The sequence below is a fragment of the Lontra canadensis genome, unplaced genomic scaffold (assembly GCF_010015895.1).
Source record: "Lontra canadensis isolate GAN:19392208 unplaced genomic scaffold, GSC_riverotter_1.0 scaffold67, whole genome shotgun sequence".
NCBI classification, from domain to species: Eukaryota; Metazoa; Chordata; class Mammalia; order Carnivora; family Mustelidae; genus Lontra; species Lontra canadensis.
Genome location: NW_022631061.1, coordinates 275,810 through 300,770, shown reverse-complemented (window position 1 = coordinate 300,770; position 24,961 = coordinate 275,810). Strand labels below are relative to the sequence as shown.

Sequence of the window (24,961 nt, the reverse complement as noted above, 5' to 3'; positions counted from 1 at the left end):
AAAAAATACAGGGCCAGATGCCTCAGCTCCCTGCTGGACATCTGCCTTCAGCTCATAATCAGTCAGCGCTAACCAGCCGCTGAGTGGACTGGCAGAAACCACACGACAAAGTGTGGGTTCTGTACTGTTCAGTAATAGGTGAAGAAATTCAGGGAATCCTTAATTTCAGAAAACATCTAATTGTCTGGGTTCACCTATCGGCTGTACAGAAAGGTAAGAACATTCAAATTGTGGAGAAGGTTTTTGAAGGTAAAATTCAATAGGAGCACTGAGATCATTTGGGAAATGAGAAGAATTATTTCTGGTAAAAGATGGAAGCCCAAGAAGTTAATTCGTAGATGATGTTAAGTTTGGCTAACCTCCATCAAGCACATGCTCTGTGACGTGACATGCACAGTGAGTGAGGGCGTTCCCTGTGGAGGCTTAGAATAGGGGCTGTACATCAAATAAAGACTGGAATGGGTACATCAGAAATAAATACTGGATTACGTAGGGAATGTGGGGAGGGAGCCTCAATATTTACTTATAACATATTTAAGATTTATTTATAACATAATAGGGAGAGTTACGAGAAAAGTTCCTTCATTTGTCAAAACAACTTATGCTGATAAAACACCAGAGGTCAATGGGGGAGCACGAATCTGAATCCAAGATTAACAAAACTTGATGGTTTCACGCCAACATATACCAGAAAATAAGCAGCAGTTTTTTAAGCAATGCTGGAAAAATCAAACACGTGGATTGCTGTTTACTTTGATGATCATAACCCTACAAGGTTGTTATAAGGATGAAATATTTGGATCGAAGTATTCTGATAAGTAGCACAAGACACAGGATAGGTGTTTTTTACTTGACCAGACTCCTAGAGGTCAGGAGACTGGTCTTTTTCACTCTAGTTTTCCCTATGTCTGGCCCATGGTTAGTCCTCAGTTAAGATTTGCAGGATGAACGGGTCCAGGTGAGGATTTAAAGCAAGGATTTAAGAGGAAAAGTGCTGTATGTGTAGCCGATGAGGAGATGCTGGGGGAGATGGAAGAGACAAGACGAGGATGAGGAAGGCACAGCAGTGAGACCATGTGTCGCAGGGAAAAGAAATGCAATGAAAGGAGCCCATGGCCATGGGCAACTTGAGCCATCTCTGGCGGCAGCCAGACGTGAATAGGAGCACACCAGCATCGAGGCCCGGGAAGCACGAAGCATCAGGCCGAGGTGGAAAAGCCTAGATGCAGACCTGAGAAGTCGAATCTGCTGAGAATGAGGCACAGCTGGAATCTTTCCCATCAGGATGGACAGCCTCTAGGGCTGCTTGAACATCTCAGCAAGCTTTCCTATTTGGAAAACACTTTTCCCTTTGTGGGCTACCACAGACAAATGACCTTTGTTTGGCTTCTAATATTCTTTTGCGTCATTACGTGAATGGGCAAAGCCCACTTCATTCATCTCTGTTCACATTCTCTAAACTCCATTTCTTAGCGGAGATGCTAACTGCTCTGAAATAGAAGTACTCAGTGTTGGGAGTCTGAGCAAGCTAACGGAGACTGTGGTGGGGGCTTACTGGCCTATCTCCCCAAGGCCTTGACAGGCGAGATGTGGCCGGTGGGATTACCACATTCCTGGGCCTTCGCTTTGTGGGTCCAGAGCCCATGTTGGCTGGGATACCCGGCCCAATGGCAGCCCTGTAGCTGCCACCATGCACACGGTGGAGCTTTGCTCAGGCCCCACACTCTGTCCCAGCTGCTCTGCATGCCAGCCACTTCCTTGTCAGTGGGCTTGTCACCAGCCATCTGGATTACGAGTTACCTTCTCTGCAAGACTCTCCTGATCTCCTGTTTGCTCCATACCAGTAGATGTTACTACCACTCCTTTCTCTTAGGCCTACCGAGGGAACCTATTTCAAAATATTTACAGGTTATAAAACAAGCTAAAAGCTATTAAATAAATATATTCATTCCTCCTACCATTTTAAACATACCTTCATTACAATTAAAATAACATGTGGGGGTGCCTGGGTGGCTCAGTCGTTAAGCATCTGCCTTCTGCTCAGGTCATGATCCCGGGGCCCTGGGATTGAGCACTGCCTCCCGCTCCCTGCTCAGCGCGAAGCCTGCTTCTCCCTCTCCCACTCCCCTTGCTTGTGTTTCCTTTCTCGCTGTGTCTCTCTCTGTCAAATAAATAATTGTGAAAAGCTATGTTTTTCTAAATGATTGAAAGTCAGAAAAATACCAGAGATGATAGTATTAACTTATTGCACACACTGATAATTCTGTTTACGAGTTGGTAATATTTGGATAAATACAGAAAGACACTGAAAGATATACATTCATATATTATGTATTTATTCCATAAAATTTATTTTCTTGCCTTGATTTCAGTAAAATCACTATACAGTTAAAATCAAGATTTTTACATAAATTACTTTCTTAAAAGATTTTATTTGAGAGAGAGAGAAAGTGAGAGAGAGGGAGAGAGAGCAAGCGAGCACGAGCTGGGAAGGGAGAGTCAGAGGGAGGGGGAGAAGCAGACTCCCCCGGGGGAGCGGGGATGTGGGATTGATCCTAGGCTGCCAAGATCATGACCTGAGCTGCAGGCAGCCATTCACGCAACTGAGCCACTCAGATGCCTGCATAAATTATGTTCCAGGAACATAAATTGTGTCCTGTTCTAATAATCTAAAGTACTAAAAAACAGTATGTAACTGCATTTAGTGTGGGTAACATTTTAATACACTTGCCAAAAAGTTAATTACCTTAAACGTAAAAAATTGAAAACCCAAGTTTTGAATGTTTTAAAATCTCCCTGCAAAATACTAAAATGATCAGTGAATCAATATTGAGCTTCTTGTACGCTCTATATAAACCTACATATTTGCATATACAAGTCATATGGTTTAACATTGCAAATGTCATTCAGCCTCCACGTAGAAGCCTTCCTAACACTGCACTAAATCACGGGAACCTGCAGAGCCGTGACAAGCAGGGAAGCGGAAGCACAGCACTGCTGGGAAACATCTTCTTACAGTACAGTGTATTGCATCCATGCTGGGGACATTCAACAAGCTAATGTGTCTTTTCTCTTCTAACCCCTTCTGCAGCCCAGATATTTCTTGTACGCCAAAGTCATATTTGCCTCAGAGTCAACAGTGGCGCAACCCACCAATTTCCATTCAAGCGTCCAGGTCAAAACGCAAAGTGCGTGCTTCCTGGGTTATGAATGGCACTGAGTGCCAGATACCTAGTGACAGAGAGACCTCTGTGTGTTTGTGATATATGAGGCTACCTTCCTGCCCAGGTTCAAGGAAAGTCTCCTTTGAATATTGATATAATAAGCACATAATATGCACCTCTGGGGTTACGATGAAATGTAATAATGGCAGCAGTAACTACATACCATGTCTTACACTCAATCCTCACAGCGCCTCTGTGTAACAGCTAGTTTACTGAGAAAGAGGCCAGGAGAAAGTAAGTAAAAGAGCCCCAAGAACCAGTAAGTGATGGGCCTGGGAAATGAACTCTGGGGCCCAGGATCTTCGTTAACTAGCTAATTCTTAAACTACGCTATTAGAAGGGATGCTCCCAACCCTCAAGGAGCTCGAGAGGGAGGCATTTAAGGGAAGGTCGTAATATTTTACTGTTATTGATTTGTATTCAGTTGACAAGAACTGTTGTAGTGAAGGTAACACTCCAGACCTTCTACCTCGACTCTGACATTCTTAAATCTCCACAGCTTCCATTATAGGGTGACTTCAGAGTGTGGGTTACTATTCTAGAGAGATGACCAATTCAGTTAACAGTTAATATGTGGGCTGACTCTTACTAGTTTAGCTCTTAGAGGAAAGCCTTATCGCTCAGGTCATAAGATGCTTCACCGTAGGAATGGCCTCAAAATGAAATGACCTCGGGGTGCCTGGGTGGCTCAGTCATTGGGTGTCTGCCTTCGGCTCCGGTCACGGTCCCGGGGTTCTGGGATCGGGCCCTGTGTCGGGCTCCCTGATTGGTGGGAGGCCTGCTTCTCCCTTTCCCACTTTCGCTTGTGTTCCCTCTCTCACTATGTCTCTCTGTCAGATAAATAAATAAAATCTTAAAAAAAAAAAAAAGAAAAAAATGAAATGACCTCATTTTCAAAGTAGTTGAGTATCTTTTACAGATACCTATTCTTCTTCTTGGTATTTTTTTTCCCCCCTATTCTTAAATCCTGATTAAGGAGCCACCTGCAGAAAATACAGGGATTCATTTCCAGTTTATATCATAAGACCTAATTATATGTGCCATGGTAAATTTTATGTTGTAGAGAAAAGCGAGATCTCTTACTAAAAAAACTTTGTAGAGGTGGGGATAGTGGAGGATGAACTTAGAAAACAGTGAACTCTAACTAGAAAAGCCCATGAATTCTACCATTGCAGGAACAGCAGCATATCTTTTTGGTAGGGCAAATGTTAAGTTAAAAACTCTACACACACTGAAATATTAGTAGGGAGAAATAAATTGAAAGAACCTAAGGTCAAAATTATTACTGAACTCTTTTATTCAATGATAGCATTTTGTTATCTCCTTAAGAGAATGGATGCTTTGAAGAACAAAACTGATGAAAAGAAAATTGCAAAAGAGAAAATGTTCTAGAAAGATGGCCATGGAAGGGAGCCAACATGAGAGCAAAGAAAAACTAACATGGCCGCTGCATGACTTTGGTAAAGGAGAGGAAAACCTGGTGGAAAGCTACAAAAACCCAAACATAACATAAAATTCTAACTCTCACCAAATAGTCATTCAAAATGCAAAAAAGAAAGCAAGCCACAACAGTTGTACAAAAGAGAAAATTACAGTATAAAGCCTCTGAAGTGCGCCTGCACAGCTTTCTTCAGGGAGGGCTGAAGTTGGCACGCCATCCTTCGATAATACGCTGCATACCAGAGAAGCCACCTCACCACAAGCGTGGTCTATAAATCACTGTCTTAATCCAAAGGAGCTCCATTTCACACAAGTGATCTGCAGTTCTCTGCAGACTGACCCAGACAATGCTTCCTCAGCAGAAAGTCCGGTCGGCCCGCTGAAGCTATCCCCTGCAGTTATGCAGGCAGGGCTGCGGTAATCTGCTGGAAAATCAGCTGCCCCCTCCTTGTAGGTCCTCAGTGTCTGATTCAGCACGTGACCATGAACTATACTTAGCGCCAAGAGCCAAGGGATGGAAAAAAAATGAAGACAGAAAGTTCCAGAATGTGTAGGATTTCCTAATCATTTCATGATCTTTAAAAAGTGTTTTCATTTTAAAACACACCTGAGAAACTGCACGGCAAGATAAAAAATTTACCTGTCATCCACGGAATTAAGCAATTTTTAGGAATTAAACGGAAAGAAAACCTATTGATACCTCTAATTCTTAGAAATGCAGCAATGCACAATGAGTTGAGAGGAGGAGAAAGCCTGCACTTCATGAGCACGGACACTGGCTTAGTGTGTCTCTCGCCCTGGGGCCTCTTGTTGCAAGGCAGAGTCCAGCCTAAAGGGCCAAGATTCCATGAAGAGCCTGTGGAAGAGCAAGGAGCCCAGAGCAGTGTGCTTCCCTCACGCCTGCACACTGCGGGCCCTGGGCCTCCTCTTTTTTTTTTTTTTTTTTTGTCCCCTGGGCCTCCTCTTGACTGCCGTGTTCCCTTATCTTTCACACTAGGTATCAAAGAGTACTTTGAGAGATATAGTAGTTTCCCCTTCAAAACTGGCACAGAGAGTTTCTGGGAGGAAAAAAAGTTACATATACACACGGACACTGATATTTTCTACATCGGTAACTAAGTACATGAATCTATCATGTAAAAATAAATTCTTGAAACCGATCAGTATGTTCTAGACTCTTCACAAACCCTCCAATGTTTCAAATTTCAAGTTGTCTTTCAGGTGCTAATTTATACAACAATGAGTTTAAGTAAAACAGGGCAAATTCTAATCCCATTTTCCAATTTAAAAAATTCTTGGTTATTGTACACCCAAGTGCATTGGGGGAAAAAATTCCATTATTTCTATAATGTAGCAGTTAATGGAATTAGCGGTAGGCACACAGATGAACCTAACTTTGGCCGTAGTGTCCCTCTGAGGAATACCTTTTAAGAAGTTCTAAGTACTCAGATGGCTCCCCAAACAAGCCAGCCCAAACGGCAGAACTATGCAAGTAAGGTTTTACACTTCCTCCTAAAGCCCCCGGAGTGGCTTCCCCTGTAGTGGGGAGAGGGTGCTGAGCTCCGCCACCCCCCACCCCCAAAGGCATCCCTACAGATGGTGAGATGATGGTGAAATGAGCAACCCTGGAGGGGGCACCGGAAAGGCTGTGGAGGTACCCAAAGGGGAGGAGCCCACCAGCACTGGAGGGCTAGGAGCTACAGGAGAAAGGCCCAAAGCAGAAAAAATGCCATTGCCGGCTCACCCAAGCTTTAAGTCCATATGGTGCCATACAGACAAGAGATCAACAGCCTCAAGAAAGGCTCCGTTCAGGGTGATACCAGCTAGCGACAACACCCTCAAGACCCAGCCAACTATTGGAGGAGCATTTCGTTATTCAGACCTACAAAGTACTTGCTTGTGATGACCTTAACCAAGAAGGGAACTAGGAAAGCATGTTCTGGAACAGATGTTTCACTACGCGTTTTACAAATCAGTGTCGTAAACGTGGTCCTGTCCCATTATTACTGCTATGCTTTTAAGGAGCTGCACCTATTAGAGTCAGTGTGTGTACTCCTGGCATGCAAGCCATCCTGGGGGATGGAGCAGCGGCTGACGGCTCACTGGCTGGAGTCGTGCTAGTCAAGTTTAGGACTGAGCTATACACCGAATGGGTATCCCATTGAGGCTGCAGGGGAAAATTCTGAGAGAGAGACAGATCTCTCTGATTATCCAAACAGCATACTTTGGCCCAATCCCAACGTCTTGATGTACTCTCATGCTTACAGAAAAGGGCACTGTGTTTTCAATACAAAGGCTCAGAACCTAATTCCGCATCTCACTTGAAATATCAAAGCCCCAAATTCACAATTCTCCCTTAGCATTCGCTTGAGAGAAGTGGGGCCATGTACTGAAATTCTGTATTAGTTCCAGAGAGGCCTCAAATTCAGATAATTACAGGTTTTGTTTACTATAATGCGGAAGGAAAGAAACCAAAATGAAAAACTAAACAGTTATGTTTTTCTTTTTTGGGGGGAAAATTTACCTCAAAATTATCAGTATTTCTCTCCCCCGCCTCCCCAACCGAAGATGGCACTTCTTCATCATCCTGGTAGGAGCTAGAAGGGGATAGACTCTACTTAGGATGTTTTCGCCCAGGATCATTGCCTTTAGAGACCAACACTGCAAAGAGCAGCACTAACCCCAGTGCTACACCATGTCTGGAGTCGTGTTCTGAAACACACGCAGGGAGCGAACCCCGCCCAGCAAAGCCTTATGGGAAACTTGGTCCTGCCGGGATTCAGGAGTTGTACAACTGGAACTCAATGTGTCTGGCAAATATTTCTTAAGGTAATTTACTATGATTGCTTAATCACATAAAAACGAAAACCTACACAAAATTACCTAAATTATTAACTTCAAAGCATGAGAGATCAAAACCTTTTAATATGCAAACCCCTGTTTTATGCTGGAAAACGGAGTGGAACAGAGGGCGCCAGCTCCACCAGCCAACTGGGTGTTTTAGGGCACGTTATGACCCTTCTGAGTGTGTTTCCTTCCGTCAAATGAGATTAAGTCCTGGCTCGCTCATGCATTATGAGGAATGAAAAAGATGAGCGGTATAAAGGGCTTTCTTTGTACTGATGTTTCTTGGAAGGGACCATGTAGTTCGCTTCAAGATCTGAATTTGGCAAAACAAAACATTTTTTTAATCTCAGTATCTTTTTTCATTTTTATTCTGTAAAGAAAATCTTCCAGAATATTCATTTTTATCCCTTGGATTATTCTGTTTTGATGAAAAGTGGAAGGATTACATTGGTCCAGATAACATAAAGGAAATTCTATCTTCCTATGTATAGCCAGAGGAAATTTCCTGTATACCATGTACTTGATATCAAAATAATCAGCCTGTTCGACAGAGCTAACCAAGCCCTCTGGTGAAACTGGGAGAGATTTTAAAGGGCTAACGGGAGACAGCAGAGAACCAGTTGGAAGAGAACTACCTCAAACAGCAAGGACCTGTGAAACCCATGATCAGAAACAAATTATATAAAAGCCCCCAGCCTATGTATAAAAAGAAGGCCAGCGGTCGGGTTCTTGAGCTTTGCAAACAGTTCATTGCTTTCATTCTTGAACTAGGTCTTCTCCAGGCAACAGGGGCAGGTGGGTAACTTCCCAGTGAGTGTGTACTCCACAAAAACAACATTCTGGATAGCTCAGGCTTTAGAGTGGGTTTCTTACCAGAAGGACCCAGACTGAATGGAATTTCCAGGTAACTGTTCTATCTTTATACCTTCCCTACTCCATCTGTTGATGCTTTCAGAGAGGAAGTATGCAGTTCTTCCTTTCTAGATCTGAATCAAGGACATGTTCAAGTCTTCCTAAGAAAATGACAAAGCAGCTACCACAGAGTGGAGAAAAGGATGTGTCCTAGTCCTGACACTTACTAGCTCAGTGATCCTGTGAGCTTGGTTACATATCTGTAAAATAAAGATATGTCCATTATGCTTTCAGAGTTCTTATGGGGATCAAATAAAACCACACACGTAATTACTTTGTAACTATAAAGCACTGAACAAATGTAAGGTATTATTTTAAGAAATTTTAAAAAATGGTTATATAGTATTGATAATTGTGTGTTAACTAAAACACACATATATTATCTAAGAGTATCTATCATATACATAATGATTAATAACCTAATACTTTATCTCAGTGACCCTCAGAAGAACCCTTGAAGTTACTGTTCCCTTTTTGTTAGGCAACTAGGGCTGACTGTCCAAGGACACTGTTAAAGGATACACCTGATTCTCCCCCAGACCTTTCTGACTCTACATCCACAGTCCTTTCAGTTAACACACACCCTTAATTCACTTGATCTGCGAAGATGTTTTCTACATTTTCAGGATGGTAAAGTGCTGCTTTAGTAAAACATGGATTAAACAGTTAAAATGATAATGCCAATGAAATGTAACAATATAGAAAATGATATTTTCACAAACCAAGTATTAGTCAATCTGTATCTGGTTTCCCAACCAGATACTCTCCAACTCATTGATTTTTTTCCATGGTTAAGATTTGTGAAGAGCTGGGTGCCTGGGTGGTTCAGTGGGTTAGAGCCTTTGCCTTTGGCTCAGGTCATGATCCCAGGGTTCTGGGATCAAGCCCCACATCAGCTCTCTGCTTACCAGGGAGCCTGCTTCCTCCTCTCTCTCTGCCTGCCTCTCTGCCTACTTGTGATCTCTCTCTCTGTGTCAAATAAATAAATAAAATCTTAAAAAAAAAAAAAAGATATACAAAGAGCAGCCTCATTTCCATCAGGTTTTCACCTGAACTTGGAAATAAACACGAATTACTGGTCCACAGTTTTTCTCTGAAATGGAACTCTTTGTAGCATATGCTAATGAAGCTTTGTTATTTTCATATGTACCCGAGGGAGGTAACATAGGCATCATCACAGACATGAGCAGCTGGGCCTAAGGAACCAGGCTGTCTTAGGTCATACCCACATACTAGCCGCATACCCTTAGCCTGGTTACTTCTCCAGGCCTCAGTTTCCTTCCCTGTAAATGGGAAAAACACTACCTTGAAGGAAGAGTAAACTGGTTTTCCCACGTGGCTAGGCCAATCAATCATCTTACTTTACAGTCGAGGTTACGTGTCTGCTTGGCTGTCTGCTTTTGGCTAGGGATAAGCCCAGTTGGCTTCCACCTGTCCTGGCTTGTTCTGAAGCACATTGCTCTCAGATGGGGACCAATTTATTAGAACAAGAAACTAGAAGGGAACCCTTGGCATGCTTGCTGCAAGTCTGGGCAGCAGGCGGTGACACACCTGTAGGCTGACACTTCAAAAGACAGACATTTTGAGCAGAATGGTGTCTAATCAGACACTCCAGTTTTTCTCCATCCATTTGAGAACAAAGTACGATCTTTGCCATGTAAATAAAGAAACGAACAGGAATAAATTTGTATAACCCAGTCCAGAAGGCTGAGATTATAAGATCTGATGCACAACATAAATCCATTGCATTTACTTTGACACATAAAGAACGGGATGATTATACTCTTTATTCTTCATTTTCAGGGACTGAAATGGTAATTGATGCTTACATTTTATATTTTATATTAAACACTTCAGAATAAAAGTCCTGTTAAGTATTCCAAGCCCCAGGATTTATGCATAAGTATGCAGAATAGAGTAAGCAAGCAAACCAGGATCTGAAATAATTTTAGTTACGGAATCTTAATGACATGTGATCCTTAACTCACTGAATTCCAGTTAAAATTGATTCTGAGATCCCAAATATAACTCAGCAAGTATGGTGGTGAGAAATTTAGAGCTGGTTATGAGGATCCAAGGGAAAACTCTAAGAGTCTGCTCATCTTATGGAGGAGCTACTGTGGTTAAAAAATGGCACACCAGATGTCAAATTATAGAATGGTCCACTTATTCCTTGTTTGGGCCTTGTGACATTGTGATTTATAAGAAATAAATATTTGGTCTTTATCTGTTCCTGGCATAGCGTGCCTAAAACTCTGCAATTTCCTAAATGAAGAGAGCAAAAAAGGGGTCTTTGGTTATGGAAATGACTTTTAGAAAGCCCCTAGGTCACCTAAAGATGAAGGCTGGGTGTCCTACCCCTCCTGACTTCTGGGGCAGGGAGAGGAGCTAGAAATTAAGCTGTCACCAAAGGCCAAGAATTTGATCAACTATGCCTAAGGAAGTCTCCTCGAATACCCAAAGGACAGGGTTCAGAGAGCTTTGGATTGGTGAACAGGTGGAGATGCAATGGAGAGAGGATATGGAAACTGCACACCGGACCCACATACCTTACACTACATAACTCTTCATCTAGCTGTTCTTCTGCATCCTTTGTAAAAAACCAATAAACCGAAGTACATGTTTCTCTGAGTTCTGCGAGCTGCTCTAGCAAACTGAGTAGGGATGATGATCATTTGGACTCAGGCTTGGCATTACAAGTGGGGTGAGGCAAGGGGGCACAGTCTGTGGGACTAAGTCCCAAACCAGGGATCTCTGATTCAGGGAGAAAGTGTCAAAACGGAATTGAGTTCATTGCTTGGTGGTACTGGTAGGCACACCCTGGAAACCTTCATGGGCTCTCAGGCCATACAGAGACTGAGATTCCTGACAATTTTCCCATCAAAATGAGGGAAAGCCCATTTTCAATGGCAAAATACAACCTAAGCAATCCTACAGAGTTCACCCGATAGATTTTATTTTGGGAAATATTACTGATCTGCGAACTCCCCAAATCTGAAACCATGCGGTAGGTATGTACTTGCAAAGCCAACAGTGGCTGCCTTGGGAGTCGGCTCTCACGAATGTAAGACGTACTCACTTGCCAATTTGGCCTTCCAGATCCAAAGCCTTACCTTTTAAGGTAAATAACTAAACAAATGTCTAAATAACACGACCAGCTCTTTTTAGCGCAGGTGACCTTTACGGACCCACCTACCGCCTGGAAGATTCATCCGTAAGAGCCACTTGGTTCCTACTGTGCAGGCCACCCCTTAATCTTTGCCTGTTTTACTCAGGAGCATCTTTTGCCTAAATGAATTCCTAGGTTTGTCTGTCTCCTCCCTGACAATCCCAAAGCTTACAGATTATTTTAACCTTTCAAATTAAAATTAAGCTCTTAGAATATTCAATGAAAAAAAATATGGAGTCGGTCTTCTACTTATTCATCTGATAAATATTTCTGGAGCATCCACTAGGGGCCAAGGTCTCCAGATATAGCAGTGAGCATTCAGACAAAACTTCTGTCCTCGTGGAGCTTATGCGATGGTGGTGGTGACTAGGGAAGGCGGTGGGTGTGTATGTGTGTGTGTGTGTGTAAGAATAGACAGTATACAGAATAGATGCAGTAAACAGGTAAATTCTATAGATGTCATAAGGCATTAAGTGCTATCTAAAGAAAATGCTGAGGGTAAGAGTGTTGGAGGAAGGACCACAATTTTAAGGAAGGTGGAATAGTTAGAAGAAATGATACCTTTCCTTCAGCAGTTCAGTAATACTTGGCTCAGGAACCAAATGAGATACATTTTGCATCCCTAGGACCTAGGACATAGCAGGACTTAAAACAGTTGCTGGAAAAAATGCCCATACTCTGTATTTTGCCAAAGCAATGATATTTATAATAAAGGGATAGGTTTATCAGACAGCCAATCAGGAAACAGATATAGTATCTGGTATCAACAAAACAGCATACCTTAAAAGCAAACCCTTAGAATTCTATCTCACAGTACCCAAAACAATAATCCTACAACTCTGGCCCCACTAGAATTCTGTGGACACGAGCTCTCCAGGATAATCAGGACCATCCTTCCAATATTCCTGTCACTGTGAAATAAAAATGTCCTTTGATCACCTTCAAGTGGTAAATATGCCACCTCTTCCTTTAGACCAATAGAAGAAAGAGAAACGTAGTGTGGGAAAGGTGGTAAGGGTTGGCAATGAAATGAACGTAATGAAACAGATTATAAAGTATAACCACCCTTATTTAGGCTAAGATGTTAATCACTACAGCTCTTCCTCCCATCGAAGTCACAGGACAGTCATGCTTCCTTGCCTCACTCAAGAATCAATCTTTTCTTTCTTTTCTTCCTTCCTTCCCTTTCCTCTTCTCTTTTTTTCTTTCTTTCTTTTCCTTCCTTTTTCTTTCTTTTCCCTCCTTTCCTTTTCTTTCTCTCCTTCTCTTCTTTCTTCTTTTTTTAAGTAATCTCTCCGCCTAATGTAAGGCTTGAACTCAAGACCCTGAAATCAAGAGTTGCATGCTCTACTGACTGAGCCAGCCAGGCAGGTACCCTAAGAATTTTTTTTCCTTAAAGTCTTGTTACTTCAGTGGCTCTCTGAGTATGTGCACATCAGCTAATGAGTGTACAATATAATATCATTACAAATCCTCAGGCTTTCTCTGCAGTTTTTCCTCCCTGTTGTGGCAGTCACACCGACATTGACATTCAATCATACACAGTCATTCATTTACTGAATAAATATTAATGGATGCCTATATGTGCCTGAATGATTTCAAGTGCTGGGAATACAAAGGCAAACAAGGACAAAGCCGTTGCCCTCAGGGAGCCTATATTCAAGTGGAGTTAGACAACAAACAGATAAACACAGAATACAGTGTCAGTTCGGAATGAACAAGTGCTGGATAGAAAATGATGGAGGTGTATGCAGGTGTACAGGCCGTTTTAGAGAAGGCAGTTGTGGTTAAGCAGTCTCCAGGATGGCCCTAAGGATCCTCACCTCCTGATAGTCACCCCTTGTATAATACCCCTTCAGTGTGGGCTGGACTTCATTAACTCACTTCCAACAAACAGAATAGGGCAGAAATAAATGACAGATGTCAATTCTGAGATTAAGGTATAAAAAAACTGTGGCTTCCATTTTGAGTTTTCTACTTCCTGGATCACTTGCTCTGGGGGAAGCTGGATCCAATGGCAGGAGGCAGTCCCAAGTGAGTGAGCTTGGGAGCAATCATCCACCCATCCCAGCCTCAAGAGGACTCCAGCCCAGATGAGACATTGATTGCATCCTGTGAGTCGGATTTTTCCAGCTAAGCTCCAACCAGATTCCTGACCCACAGAAACTGTAAGAAATGTTTTGTTTTGTTTTGTTTTGTTTTAAGCACTAAGTTCTAGGACATTTTGTTATACAGTAATGGATAAGTAATACAGTGGTCAAAGATGTTTCCCTGCGTAAATGACCTTGAAAAGAGACAGGCCATGTGAAGATTTAGGGGAGGAGAGTCTAGGGAAGTATAGGACAGGTGCCAAGGCTCTGAAAGGGGCACCAGCTAGGCAGATATGAAAGAACTGAGAAGGCTACTGGGGCAGACGGTCACAGGTGATGATGTGGGAAGACAGACCAGTTGGTACAAGCCAGCTTTGAGGTCTCCCACGGATAATGAGACAGAACCAATACTATAAAAGCCACTATTCTAATCACCACTAATTGGCTTAAGCAATAATCAATATAACAATAGTGATAGATAATATTTGAGTATTTACACTAGGAATTGTGCTAAGTGCTTTATTTCACTCATTCTTCACAATAACCCTATAAAGCTTGTATTTTATAGATAAGGAAACTGAGGGTCAGAACTGTTAAGACACTGTCTTGTATTTACAAGTTAGAAAGTGGCGGAGACAAAATTTAAACCAGGCCTCTGACTTTAGAGTCCCTATCCTTCCCTTCTATATAGTACTATCTAGAAAGAGAGGCCCCAGAAAGAAAGCCACTTTCACCCTTGAAAAAGAAAAAAAAGGCAAACTCCAAACCCTCAACTGTTGTTTAAGCCACGGGTACAGTCTCCATCTGCTACATGCTCTAGGAGTTTGATTTTCTTGTGGAATTCTTCTAATAGAATTGGTTGAGGCATTACCTACAATGTTGAGGTTTGACCCAAGTCAGCATGGTAGCCTTAGAAAAACACACAGGCAGCTCTTCTTTTTGAAATATATTAAATGTCTTGTGTAACAAATACTGGAATCTACTGAGGATTAGTATTTTTAGGTATGATACCAATATATTCTATTGTATGCAATTTTATGCTTAGCCTGGCTTCCTGTCAATATTTGTATACACAGCACCCAAACAGGTGGCCATCTGCTCTAGTACTTGCTTTCCCTCCTGCTTAACCTTTGTCTTGAAGCTTAGGAAAGATTATGAATGTTCTATCTTAATTTCTTTGTGAAAAGAGGAGAAACACAATTTCTCTTTGATTTTTACCTATACTCTATAAGTAGGAATGCTATTTTAAAATATCATTCTTGAAAGCAATGGATGTAGCAGACTGATAACCTTTCATACAGGGGTCCACAAATTTTATTTGTCCTAGGCTAGGGGAAACAAAATAACAGAGGAGTTTTGCTTTCCAGTTTTCACTTGGAAGAAATATGAATGAAACCAGCCTGTTTGACACAATTCATATTATAATAACATTAATAACATTGATTAAGAACATACTCAATGGGCCAGATACTGTTCTATGAACTTTGAAAATATTATCCAAATTAATAGCTATAGTATCTATCTGACCAGTATTACTGTTATCTCAATTCTACAGATGAGGAAGCCTAGGCACAAAGAGGTCAAACAGCTTGTCCAAGGTCACATAGCTAAAAACTCTACAGCCAATACCAAGACCCAGGTAGTGTGATTCCAACACCACAACTTCTTAACTCATATGCTGAAGTATTCAGGATCCCAAGCACATCAACTTCCGTTCCCAAGATAGACCTTTCTTTAAAAAAAAAAAAACAAAAACAGAAAAGAAAGGAAAAAGAAAAAAGGGCCCATAAAAATCAACTCCCCTATGTATATTAGCCAACCTAAAACTCTTAACAATATCCTACTGTCCCAGTAACTTGGTATTTTTTACTATATTCTTTACCTTATATTACAAATGCACATACAGATTAAAGATTGCACCCTCCTTACATCACACCTGGACTGTTACAAATGTCGCCCAATGCACTGCTGTCTTACAAAGTTTCCTTCCACTTATCCATTCTGTACCGGCAAGGGATTTAAAAAAAAAAAAAATAAATAAAAACCTTGGGGCATTCCATGGCTCAGGAATCTTTACTGGCTCCTTTACATTGGGAAAGAGAAAACGATTTATCCTGGAATACTCTATTTATTTTACTAGTCTGCCAACTTTAATACTCAGTGAGTTGCTGAAAGGCAGACTACACCCATCTTATTTGCTCTCTACAGTGCCTAGGACAGTGGCTGGCAGAGTAGGTGCTCATGGAATAGTTTTTGTTTCACAAGCATCTCTCACCCATCCTGGTGAGATATATATAACATATATATTAACAAATGCATATACAGATTAAAAAGATAAATGATGTAATTTTAGGCACCGATTAAGAACTACACACACACAAACACATACAGTGCTGAAAGTTTATTCCTTTAAAACAGTTTGTAATTTTGCTTTTTCATTGTTGAATAATCTGTTTTTAGAAAATTCTGAGTATGGTCTCCCACGTCCTTGGTCTCTTTTATTTCTCTGCTCAAATGTCACCTTCTCTGAAAGGCCTTCCCTAACTACTCAATGTCTCACCCTTCCTATCGCCATCCTTCTTTTACTTCCCATTTATACCACCACCTTAGATCCCATCATGTATTTATGTATTTTATATAATTGCTATTAGAAAATAAACTGCTTGTGGGCCAGTTTGTTCTCGGGTATATTCCTACTACCTAAACAGTGCTTGCAGTACTATTTATGTAATGAGTATGAATGAACGAAACGTTCCCTTTGAGGAGAGCAACTTGGTTGAGGGCAGACAGCAGCAAGATCAAGATCCAGCTCAGTGTCCCAACCCTCAACCTTCCCACTTGTAGCCCTGGATTCCCAGCCTTGTTAATGATGTGAATTCTGACATGGGTGAGGGAAGGAGAGGAGGGTGGCTGCATGCATGGACACCCAGAAGCAAGGACAGGTTGGGGAGGAGAGGAGACGGTAAATCCTGCCATACTGGTTTGGGTTGTGAGGGAGTGGTAGAAAAACAAAAGGGTAAAAGACAAGGATATGGGACCATTTTCAATGCTTCCTTTACCTTTCCTCCTACACAGACTCTGTCTCCAAGTATTATAATTCTCATTTAGCAGTTTCTGTGTATCTCCACTCCTACACTTGCATCCTCCTTACATCACACCTGGACTGTTAGAAATGTCGCCAAATGTACTGCTGTCTTAACAGTTTTCTTCCACTTACCCATTCTGCACCAGCAAGGGATTAAAAAATAAAAAATAAATTAAAAAATAAATTAAAAACCTTGGGGCATTTCCTAGCTCAGAAATCTTTACTGGCTCCTTTACATTGGGAAAGAGAAAGCAATTTATCCTGGAATACTCTTTTTATTTTACAAGTCTGCCAACTTTAGTACTCAATGAGTTGCTGAAAGGCAGACTATGCCCATCTTATTTGCTCTCTACAGTGCCTAGGACAGTGGCTGGCAGAGTAGGTGCTCATGGAACAGTCCTTGTTTCACAAGCATCTCTCACCCATTCCGGTCTGTGTTTAGCACGATACTTACTCAACACTGTATGTTAGGGCACTTTATCATAAATACAAACAATTTGTTTTCTTTGTCATGTGTATACCTGTTGTCTGCCCTCGCTCCAAAACTGTATAAGGCTTTTTATGACAGTCCAATATTATACTGTTATCTCTTCTACTTCTTAGGGCTAGTGCCCGTACTAGGGTCACATTTGCCGTACAGAGATCCAATAATCTAGGTACGGAAGGAAGTCATTAAAAAAAAAAACTGCAGACCACACAGTAATTGTACTAAGACAATTTATAAAGTTTCAAAAAGAGAAGGGGAAAAAAAAAAAACAAAACAAAACCAAAAACCCCAAGAATCTGAGGACAAAAGGGCTGGGCTTTGGGTCTTTGTAAGTACCTGAAAGCAGACTGGTGGATTTGGGCCCACTTCCTAGGAGCCCAGTCTGAGGGATGTTACAGAGATGGTCTCTGACTTTAAGTTATGCTAACTGAAAAGATGACTCTTTTCTAGTGATCTGGGGACTATCTATAATCTTAATGCTTCGAGGAGACAAAAAGAAGGGTGGGGAATGGTGTGCCATAGAACTTGATATGCTTTATTTCCTGAAATGCAAGACAATCTTTGATCAGAATGGTACTAAATGATCTACTTTTTATGTAGATTTTTTTTTTAATCACTACAGATACTTTGTAGGCACCTGTGTAATACCAACTAATTAGAGCACTTACATGTTATAGCTATATGCAATTTATAAATAATTAGTTTGTAAAGTGCTCTGAAAATAGAAAGTGCTGCGCAAGTACTCAAATTAGTATATATTAAAAGCCTTTGGTATGTAATCATTTTATTTAATGATTGGCTCTTTAAAAGGCATAGTGCTTTATAGCTGAACAAGATCCCTGATTTTAAATCATTAATATTAGTTTATTTAGAGTGAAAAGCTATTAGAGAGCAAATCGGAGGTACTGATCAAGTTATTTTTCACAGTTTATAGAAATACATTTAACTCCTACTTCTGTCCCTCATCCTTTTACAGAGCAATTCAGTCTTCCTCAGGTTTCGCAGACTTTATGCAGGTTCCCCCCACTCACACCTGGCTCTTGGGTTATCCTGCCTGTCCTGCCCCCAGTTTTTTCCTTTCCCCCTCTGCCTTCTGAAGTTGTTCTGTCTGAACCTGTGAGTTTATGGCTACCCTAAACAGAACCGAGCCAGCAAGCCACATTATCAGTGATGAGAAATCCTCTTAAGAGCAATGAAGCCATGAGCTGGGGAGGCAGTCACTGACGGGTGCGTTTCCCACACGTCCTGCTGGTAATTACTTCAGTCTACTATCATCATCCTATGTCCACTAATTAAACTTTGCTTTCATCTCCTGAAGGTCTTGGTTTAGAAGTATTAAACTGCATTTAAATAATCCTGCTTACCATCCCCACAGGAATATTCAGAGGCAAAATTTTAGATGAGGCAAAGAAATTTTTGATCCTTTCCCACCTATCCCCTTAGATCTTCCTTACATCTTCAAGTGTGAACTTCCTTACAATGACCCTGGCTTTCCAGAATCTCTTTCTAGAATACTCCCTACCCTAGGACTATGACTTAGACCTTCCCTCTTCCCTGCTCCCACTAACATTTAGCTCTCCAGTGTATTTTCTTGATTGGAAAACCCAAACTAAGCCCCTTTTCTATATAATGAATGCTAATGTTTAGCTTTCTCAGGCACTAAACTAACATGTCCAGTGCCCAACAACCTCGTTAATGCCAATCACCACTTTTCTGTCCTGTGTCTCATTCAACATTTTTTCCGTCTCTGAAAGCACTGGCTTTTCCACAAGTCTTCTCACTGGTTGCTACTTTCATACCTAGCCTTTAATGCTGACGTTGCCCAGGGCTTAGTCTTGGGCCAACTTCGTTTATCACACTCATTTTTATGGATTTACATCATCTTGTTGGCAAGAACTCACAAAGTTTCTCTGTAGCTTAGATGTTTTTCATGACCTCCAATTCACATATCCACTGTCTACCACATTCAGAATGGAACTTTTGAGTCTAGTTACCTTTTCCACTTTTCAACTTATTTTTCCCCTTAAGCTTCCCATTGTAGTACTCTGACCCAAACCTAAGTGGGAATAACATTTCCCCATTGTCCACATCCAATTCCTGAGGTCTGCCAATTCTATACCAATTCAGTTCTAAAATATATTTCAAATCAACGTTCTTTTGCCCATCACTAGCTTGCTGCCCTTCCAAGCTTATGACACTCTTGCAGTTCTCTCAAATCATCCCTCCACAGCACTGTCCTGCCCTCAGTTTTTTCCTTTCCTCCTCTGCCTTCTGGGTATCAGGTATCAGGTATTCAGGAATCATTACCATTGTACTTAAAATCCAAACCCCTTACCACCCTAACTCTTCTTCCCACCGAATCCATAGCCTATGCCCTTCTTCTTGCTTACCATGCTACAGATAAGCAAATCTCTCAGTATCTTTAAATCCTCAGACTACCAGTTTTCTGCCTCAAGACCTTTGCTCAGCTAGTCCACCAAAACACGTTCTTTTTGCAGTTAGCTCCTTCTCTTCCTGTAATCTTTGGAAGAACATCCCTGACTTCCATACCAAAAGGTGATTCGCCTTCCATGCTTTCTATCTTGACCCTATATTTGTTTTCACCGACTTCCAAGTTAAAAAAAAAAAAAAAATTCACTCCTATTATAATGTATGCTCTAGGAGAAGGTCTGTGTCTCATCCAATACTGTTCCATCCCAGGACCTGGTATATACCAGGTGCTCAATAAATACAGAAATATATTTATCTTAAGAAGTTGAGTGTAGGAATGTAGGTTCTAGGCCAGACTGGTAGAAAGAGGTCTGAATGAAGTGAATAAAAGGTTATATCCCTTAACAACCGACATGGATTTAGCTAGTATTTTCTAATTGTCTACTATCTATCAGGCACCGTGCTGCAAGTCAGTAGAGTGGATAGACAATATAAGCACTAACAATAGCATAGTGAACCTAAGACTAGGAAACGCAGGAGTAAAATTAAATCACATACAAGTTCCAAACTAGGGTGGGAGTCTGACCTAGGAGTTCTTACCTACCCTAGGGCATAGCAGAGTAAGGGTGTTCCAGGAATATGGAACAGCAAAAACAAAGGCCCCAGAGCACAGAGTGCTGGGGGTGCGATGCTCAGGTTCAAAGGCTAACAAGAGATTTAGGGTGAAGTAAGAGTCAAGTTGGGGTAGAACAGATATGAGACAAGGTTGATGAGATTAACAGGGCAGTTCAGAGCCGGTTCACTAATATTTTAAGTTTAAAAAAAAAAATCACTTTCCCAACATGGAAATTTCCTTCTCCCCATCCTTATTGGAACTCTGAGCTATACTTAGATACCCACGTAAGGACTGAAGATGTTACCTGGTCATGCCAGTTTTCTCTTTTATAATATAAACTCTTGACCTACTTAGGTCCTTTCTGGCAAAATATTTTGTTAGGGTCCTGAAATTAAAGCAGCAAACTGGCATCTATCCTATAATACGCTACCACAAAGATGGAGCTAGATCCTACCTAACTCTCCTGTGAAACAAGAATTCTCACAAGTTTTTCAAGTTATTCCCCACCTTTGCCCAACCTACCAGTCAGAGCAAAAGATGCAATTCTCTCATGATTTACTAAAAATAATCTAGCAAGAAGCTAGAAAAAGCTTCCACCTTTCTTTCTTTCTTTTTTAAACTAACCACAGTCTGTCTGGAGCCATGCTCTACTGCATCTCTCCCTCTCCCCCAATCACAGCCATGAATGCATATTCTTTTGAATTCCCTTGATCAAAGCCCTTGTCTAGGCCTCTAATTTTCTTCTAGCTTTCTTACTTTCACTTTTGGCTCAATGAAAAGAAAAAACAAAACAAAACAAAAAAAAAACCAAACAAACCCCTGGCACAGTCAATCTTCCAGATGAAGCAACAGAAACCACTCAAATTAGTTTAAATAAAAGAGGGAATTTATTAGATGAGTACAAAGGTTCTTGCAGGGATTCCAACAGCTGTAATGGGTCATAGCTAGAAGCACACCTTTCTGAAGGACAGATCGTGTTGTGATCGCAAACTTCTACTTCTGGGTTTTGCAAGATCACGAAGAGAATATCCTAGAGGATGTCCTCCCCGTATAGTGCATAAGAGACTAGAATGTGGATTCATTTCTGCTTGCTTTTTGATCCTTATATTCCTTTATGCTGGCCTCAAACTTGTCCAGCACATGTTGGCAGACATTCATGAGCTCATTCAAGCCTCTCTGAAATGGCTCAACAGCTGGAAGAGCACCTCGAGTCTGAATGCGTAAATTAATTTTGCTCTCTGAAGGATGGGTTGTAGTGTAACCACAAAATTCCACTTCCGGGTTCTTCATGATCATGTAACGGAGAGAATTTCCTAGGGTATGGTCCTCCTCGTGCAATACAAATGTCACACAGTGTCTATCTGTTCCAGCTGCCTGGACCATTTCCAGGGCTGTCTTCCTCTCGCCTTCAGCCATTGAGGTCTTCAATCCAGATATTTTTCTACACACATATTTTTTATAAAAATGAGATCATACTGAATATGGTTTTGTAACTACCTTTTTTTTCATTTACCTTATCACAATTGCAACAAATCACTCTAATGCACTCCAATTACATAGAATTATTTATTTGTATTAGCCCCTTATAATTCCTGCCTCCACAGACTCTATCAATAAATATTTAATGATTGCCTCCAGTTTCACCCTACTCCATCTGACCGTCCACATGGCCACAAGGGCACAAACATAAATGTTTGCTAAAATATTCTTTTGTCAGAATCACAAGAAAGGGACAGAACTGGGATAGGGTGGGCTCTGCTAGAGAATGAAAGGGTATTTAAAGGTATACAAAAACACAGATCTTCTTAAAAATTGGGGCTGCAGATCATCACCCTGCAGGCCCCACTATGGTTTCCATTTGCAGGAGATAAACTAGAATGGAAATTCTGCAAAGTGTCAATCAAGCAGGAGGGAGAAAGAGCTGAGCGCACGGAGGAGTGGCTTTATTAGCACTCTACACAGTAAGTTGGGCCACAGTTACAGGGGCTTAGGCCTGACGGAACGCACCAATACCAGCACTCGGCGAACGGTGGCCTGGTGCGTGGCCTTACGTTAGTTTTATTTACTCCTGCTGTTTTAATTCGGGTGAGCGGTTTAGGGACTTAACTCCGGCCTCATAACTTGTGCTCCCTCCAGGACACCTAGTTGTACCGAGGCGCCTCTACTCAAACACATCCGTATGTCCTCCCCTCCCATCCCCCTCCTCCCGCTCAAGCGCCCACTTCTCTCTCCTGCCCTTCCAGCCCGGCCCTCGTTGCCGGGCCGGGCCGTGGAGGCTGAGGCCCGGCTCGGCCACCTGCCCCCCAGCCACCCGCTCCCGACGCAGGGCGCGGCCTGCTCCTCCCGCCCGCCCCCACCGCCCACCCGCCTCCACGGCCGTTACCTCTCCAACTCCTGGTCCTCTTCCATCGCGAGGACGGCTTCCGGGATCCTCAGGAGGTGCTGGCGGATCGGAGGCGCTAACCCATACCGTGAAACGTGCGGGCGAAGCAGGAAGGAAGGAACAACAGACGGAAGGAGCCGAGGACGGAAGGAGGGAGGAGGAGCCACAGCGGCGCGGCGAGGCCCAGCCGCTGGGCGGGGCGTGTACGTTCCGCCGGGAGGCCCCGCCCACAGGCCGGGCTCCGGGCGCGAGGAGGGCGTTGGCCGGGCAGGACTTGCTCACCTGGAGCTCCCGGAGCCAGTCCGTCCGCTGAGCTAGCGGGGATAGATGGGGTCAGTCTCCCGTCCCACCTCAAGGCCGAGCCGCCTGTGGGCGTTTGGGTTCAGCCCTTGGCACCTCCGGCCAGGTGATGGCGAAGGGGGCGGGGCCTTACCTGCTGCCCCCAAATCACCTTTCTTCTTAGGGCGGAATCGGGCCTCTTTCAGACAAGCTTCTTGACCCTTCGGGCACTGTGTTACTCCCTAGAGCACCCCCAAGCCTGGCAGGGGTGGGTGGTGGTGGTCAGGAGATGACAGGTTTAAACTATAGTTGATCAATACACCTTGATGAATTTCACAACAGAAAAGGTTTAATTTCAGATTGTGTTTGTCATCCGGGATCTTGTAGCTGCACACCTCAAATGGGTCAAAATAAGCCTTCGTTTTTATTTTCGTAGGGAGGAACGAGAGTTTGGAAGTAAAGTGCTCTTCTCCCTCCTGTCCCCCGTCCTTTTTCTCCTAGAATTTTTTCTACACCTGTAATACCTAAGTCCTCCCTTGCTCTGGACTTCCTTTGCCTTTTACCCTTTCGGCTTAAACCTCCTCACCTGCGGAGCCTCCCTCTCACCTTTGTTCCCAGGTGCCCCTGTCCCCGCCTTGGCAACCTTTCACCACCCGGACTCGCTCCCCGCCCTACTTTTTCCTTCCTACACCTCCTCTCTCCGTCCCCCCAGGTGTTCTTCACTAAAACCCTCCTTCATCCTTCCTCAATCTCCTACTCCCCTCGTCCTTCACAGCCCGATCAGTCCTCGTCCCTCGCACCTTACCCCAGAGTCCCCTCGCCCCAGCACACCTTTATTTCGGCTTTCCTGCGCCACCTGTTCTTACCCCCCACCCGATTCCCCTAGATGTTCACTGCCTCCCCCAGCTGTTCCATGCTCGTCGCGGCGGTCCGCTGTCGGCGGCGAGCGCAGATCCACTTCTTGAGCGCGTCTTGGGCAGGGGGAATCAGGCGGGCGGCAGGGAGAGCCGAGACCGGGTGGGGGAGGGCCGGCGGCGAGGGGCGGAGTGGGCTCACTCTAACCCGGGAGTGACGGCCGCGGCCTGGCCCACCCCCTGAGCTCTCGGATAGGTGAAGCTGCTCTCTGGCCCGCCTCCTTCCCGCCCTGTGCTGCAGCCGGTTGGCCCAGCTGCGTGTCGGGTTGGGCGGCTCGGCCCCGTCGCTCGCCCCCGGGAAGGCAGCAGGGGCGGTTGAGAAGTGAAGTCTTGGCCAGAGTTTGCTTCTTGCCAGGAAATCCGCGGTGGTGGCAGCGGCTGAGGCTGCGGCGGTTCCCGGCGGTTCCCGGCGGAGCGGAGGCCGGCCGGCTCCCCGCTCCCTCAGCGGGCCGCGGAGAGCGGACCTGGCGCTGGGCTGCGGCGCCGCGAGCCGGTGCGCGCCCCGGGCGGCCGCGCTTTCCCAGTGAGTAACTTTGTCCTGCCCGCCTGGCCCCGCGCCCTGTCGCGGGTCCCGAGCAGCCGCCTCAGGTGCAGGCGTCGGCGGGTGTAGGACAGCGCCGTGCCGGGGGAGGCGGCCGACGTCTACGGCTCTGCTCCTCGCTCGCCCGGGCTGTGGGGGAACGTAGACCCGGACCCGCTGTGGGGCGGGCCGCGCTGGTGCGGGGAGGGAGGGACGGGCTGTCCTGAGCCGGGTGACCGCCGCCGGCCAGGCGCCTGGGAGAGGCGGGAGGCCCCCGGCTGTTACCATTTGGTGGTTCCGGCCACTGTGTTGCTGCCCTTTGCGCCGTTCGCTTTTTCCAGGAGGGGAGAGGTGGGGATGAGTTTCTTATTTCCTGTGTGTGCGTTGCAAACGAGAGGGGCACTAGCTGCCTTCCATGGGATCTTGTTCTCCAGGAAAGGAAGAGGGAGATACCACCCACCGTCCCAGCCTGTTGCCTCTGAATTCTCACCTTTCCCTGGAGGCTGGAGGGAAGGGAGAGCTCACGTCTTCAAGGGGGTGATTTGAAAATATGGATCTCGATTTG

The 24,961-nt window shown here is 43.7% G+C and overlaps 2 protein-coding genes across 2 annotated transcripts in view; both read right to left on the bottom strand.

The window, feature by feature from the left end:
• Positions 1–22,786, bottom strand: part of LOC116880686 (protein POLR1D-like) — a 43,544-nt gene extending 20,758 nt beyond the window's left edge. Inside the window, exon 1 of the mRNA XM_032879961.1 lies at positions 22,684–22,786. Coding sequence (XP_032735852.1) covers positions 22,684–22,709 — 26 coding nt within the window. The 5' untranslated portion in view covers positions 22,710–22,786. The remainder of the gene's footprint in view (positions 1–22,683) is intronic.
• On the bottom strand, positions 21,165–22,791 carry POLR1D (RNA polymerase I and III subunit D). Its single transcript, XM_032879960.1, has 2 exons — positions 22,684–22,791; positions 21,165–21,741 (listed from the first exon to the last, which is right to left on the bottom strand). Exons 1-2 carry the CDS (start codon positions 22,707–22,709, stop codon positions 21,366–21,368), a joined length of 402 nt encoding a protein of 133 aa, XP_032735851.1. The 5' UTR covers positions 22,710–22,791; the 3' UTR covers positions 21,165–21,365.
• Between the last annotated feature and the right edge of the window lie 2,170 nt (positions 22,792–24,961).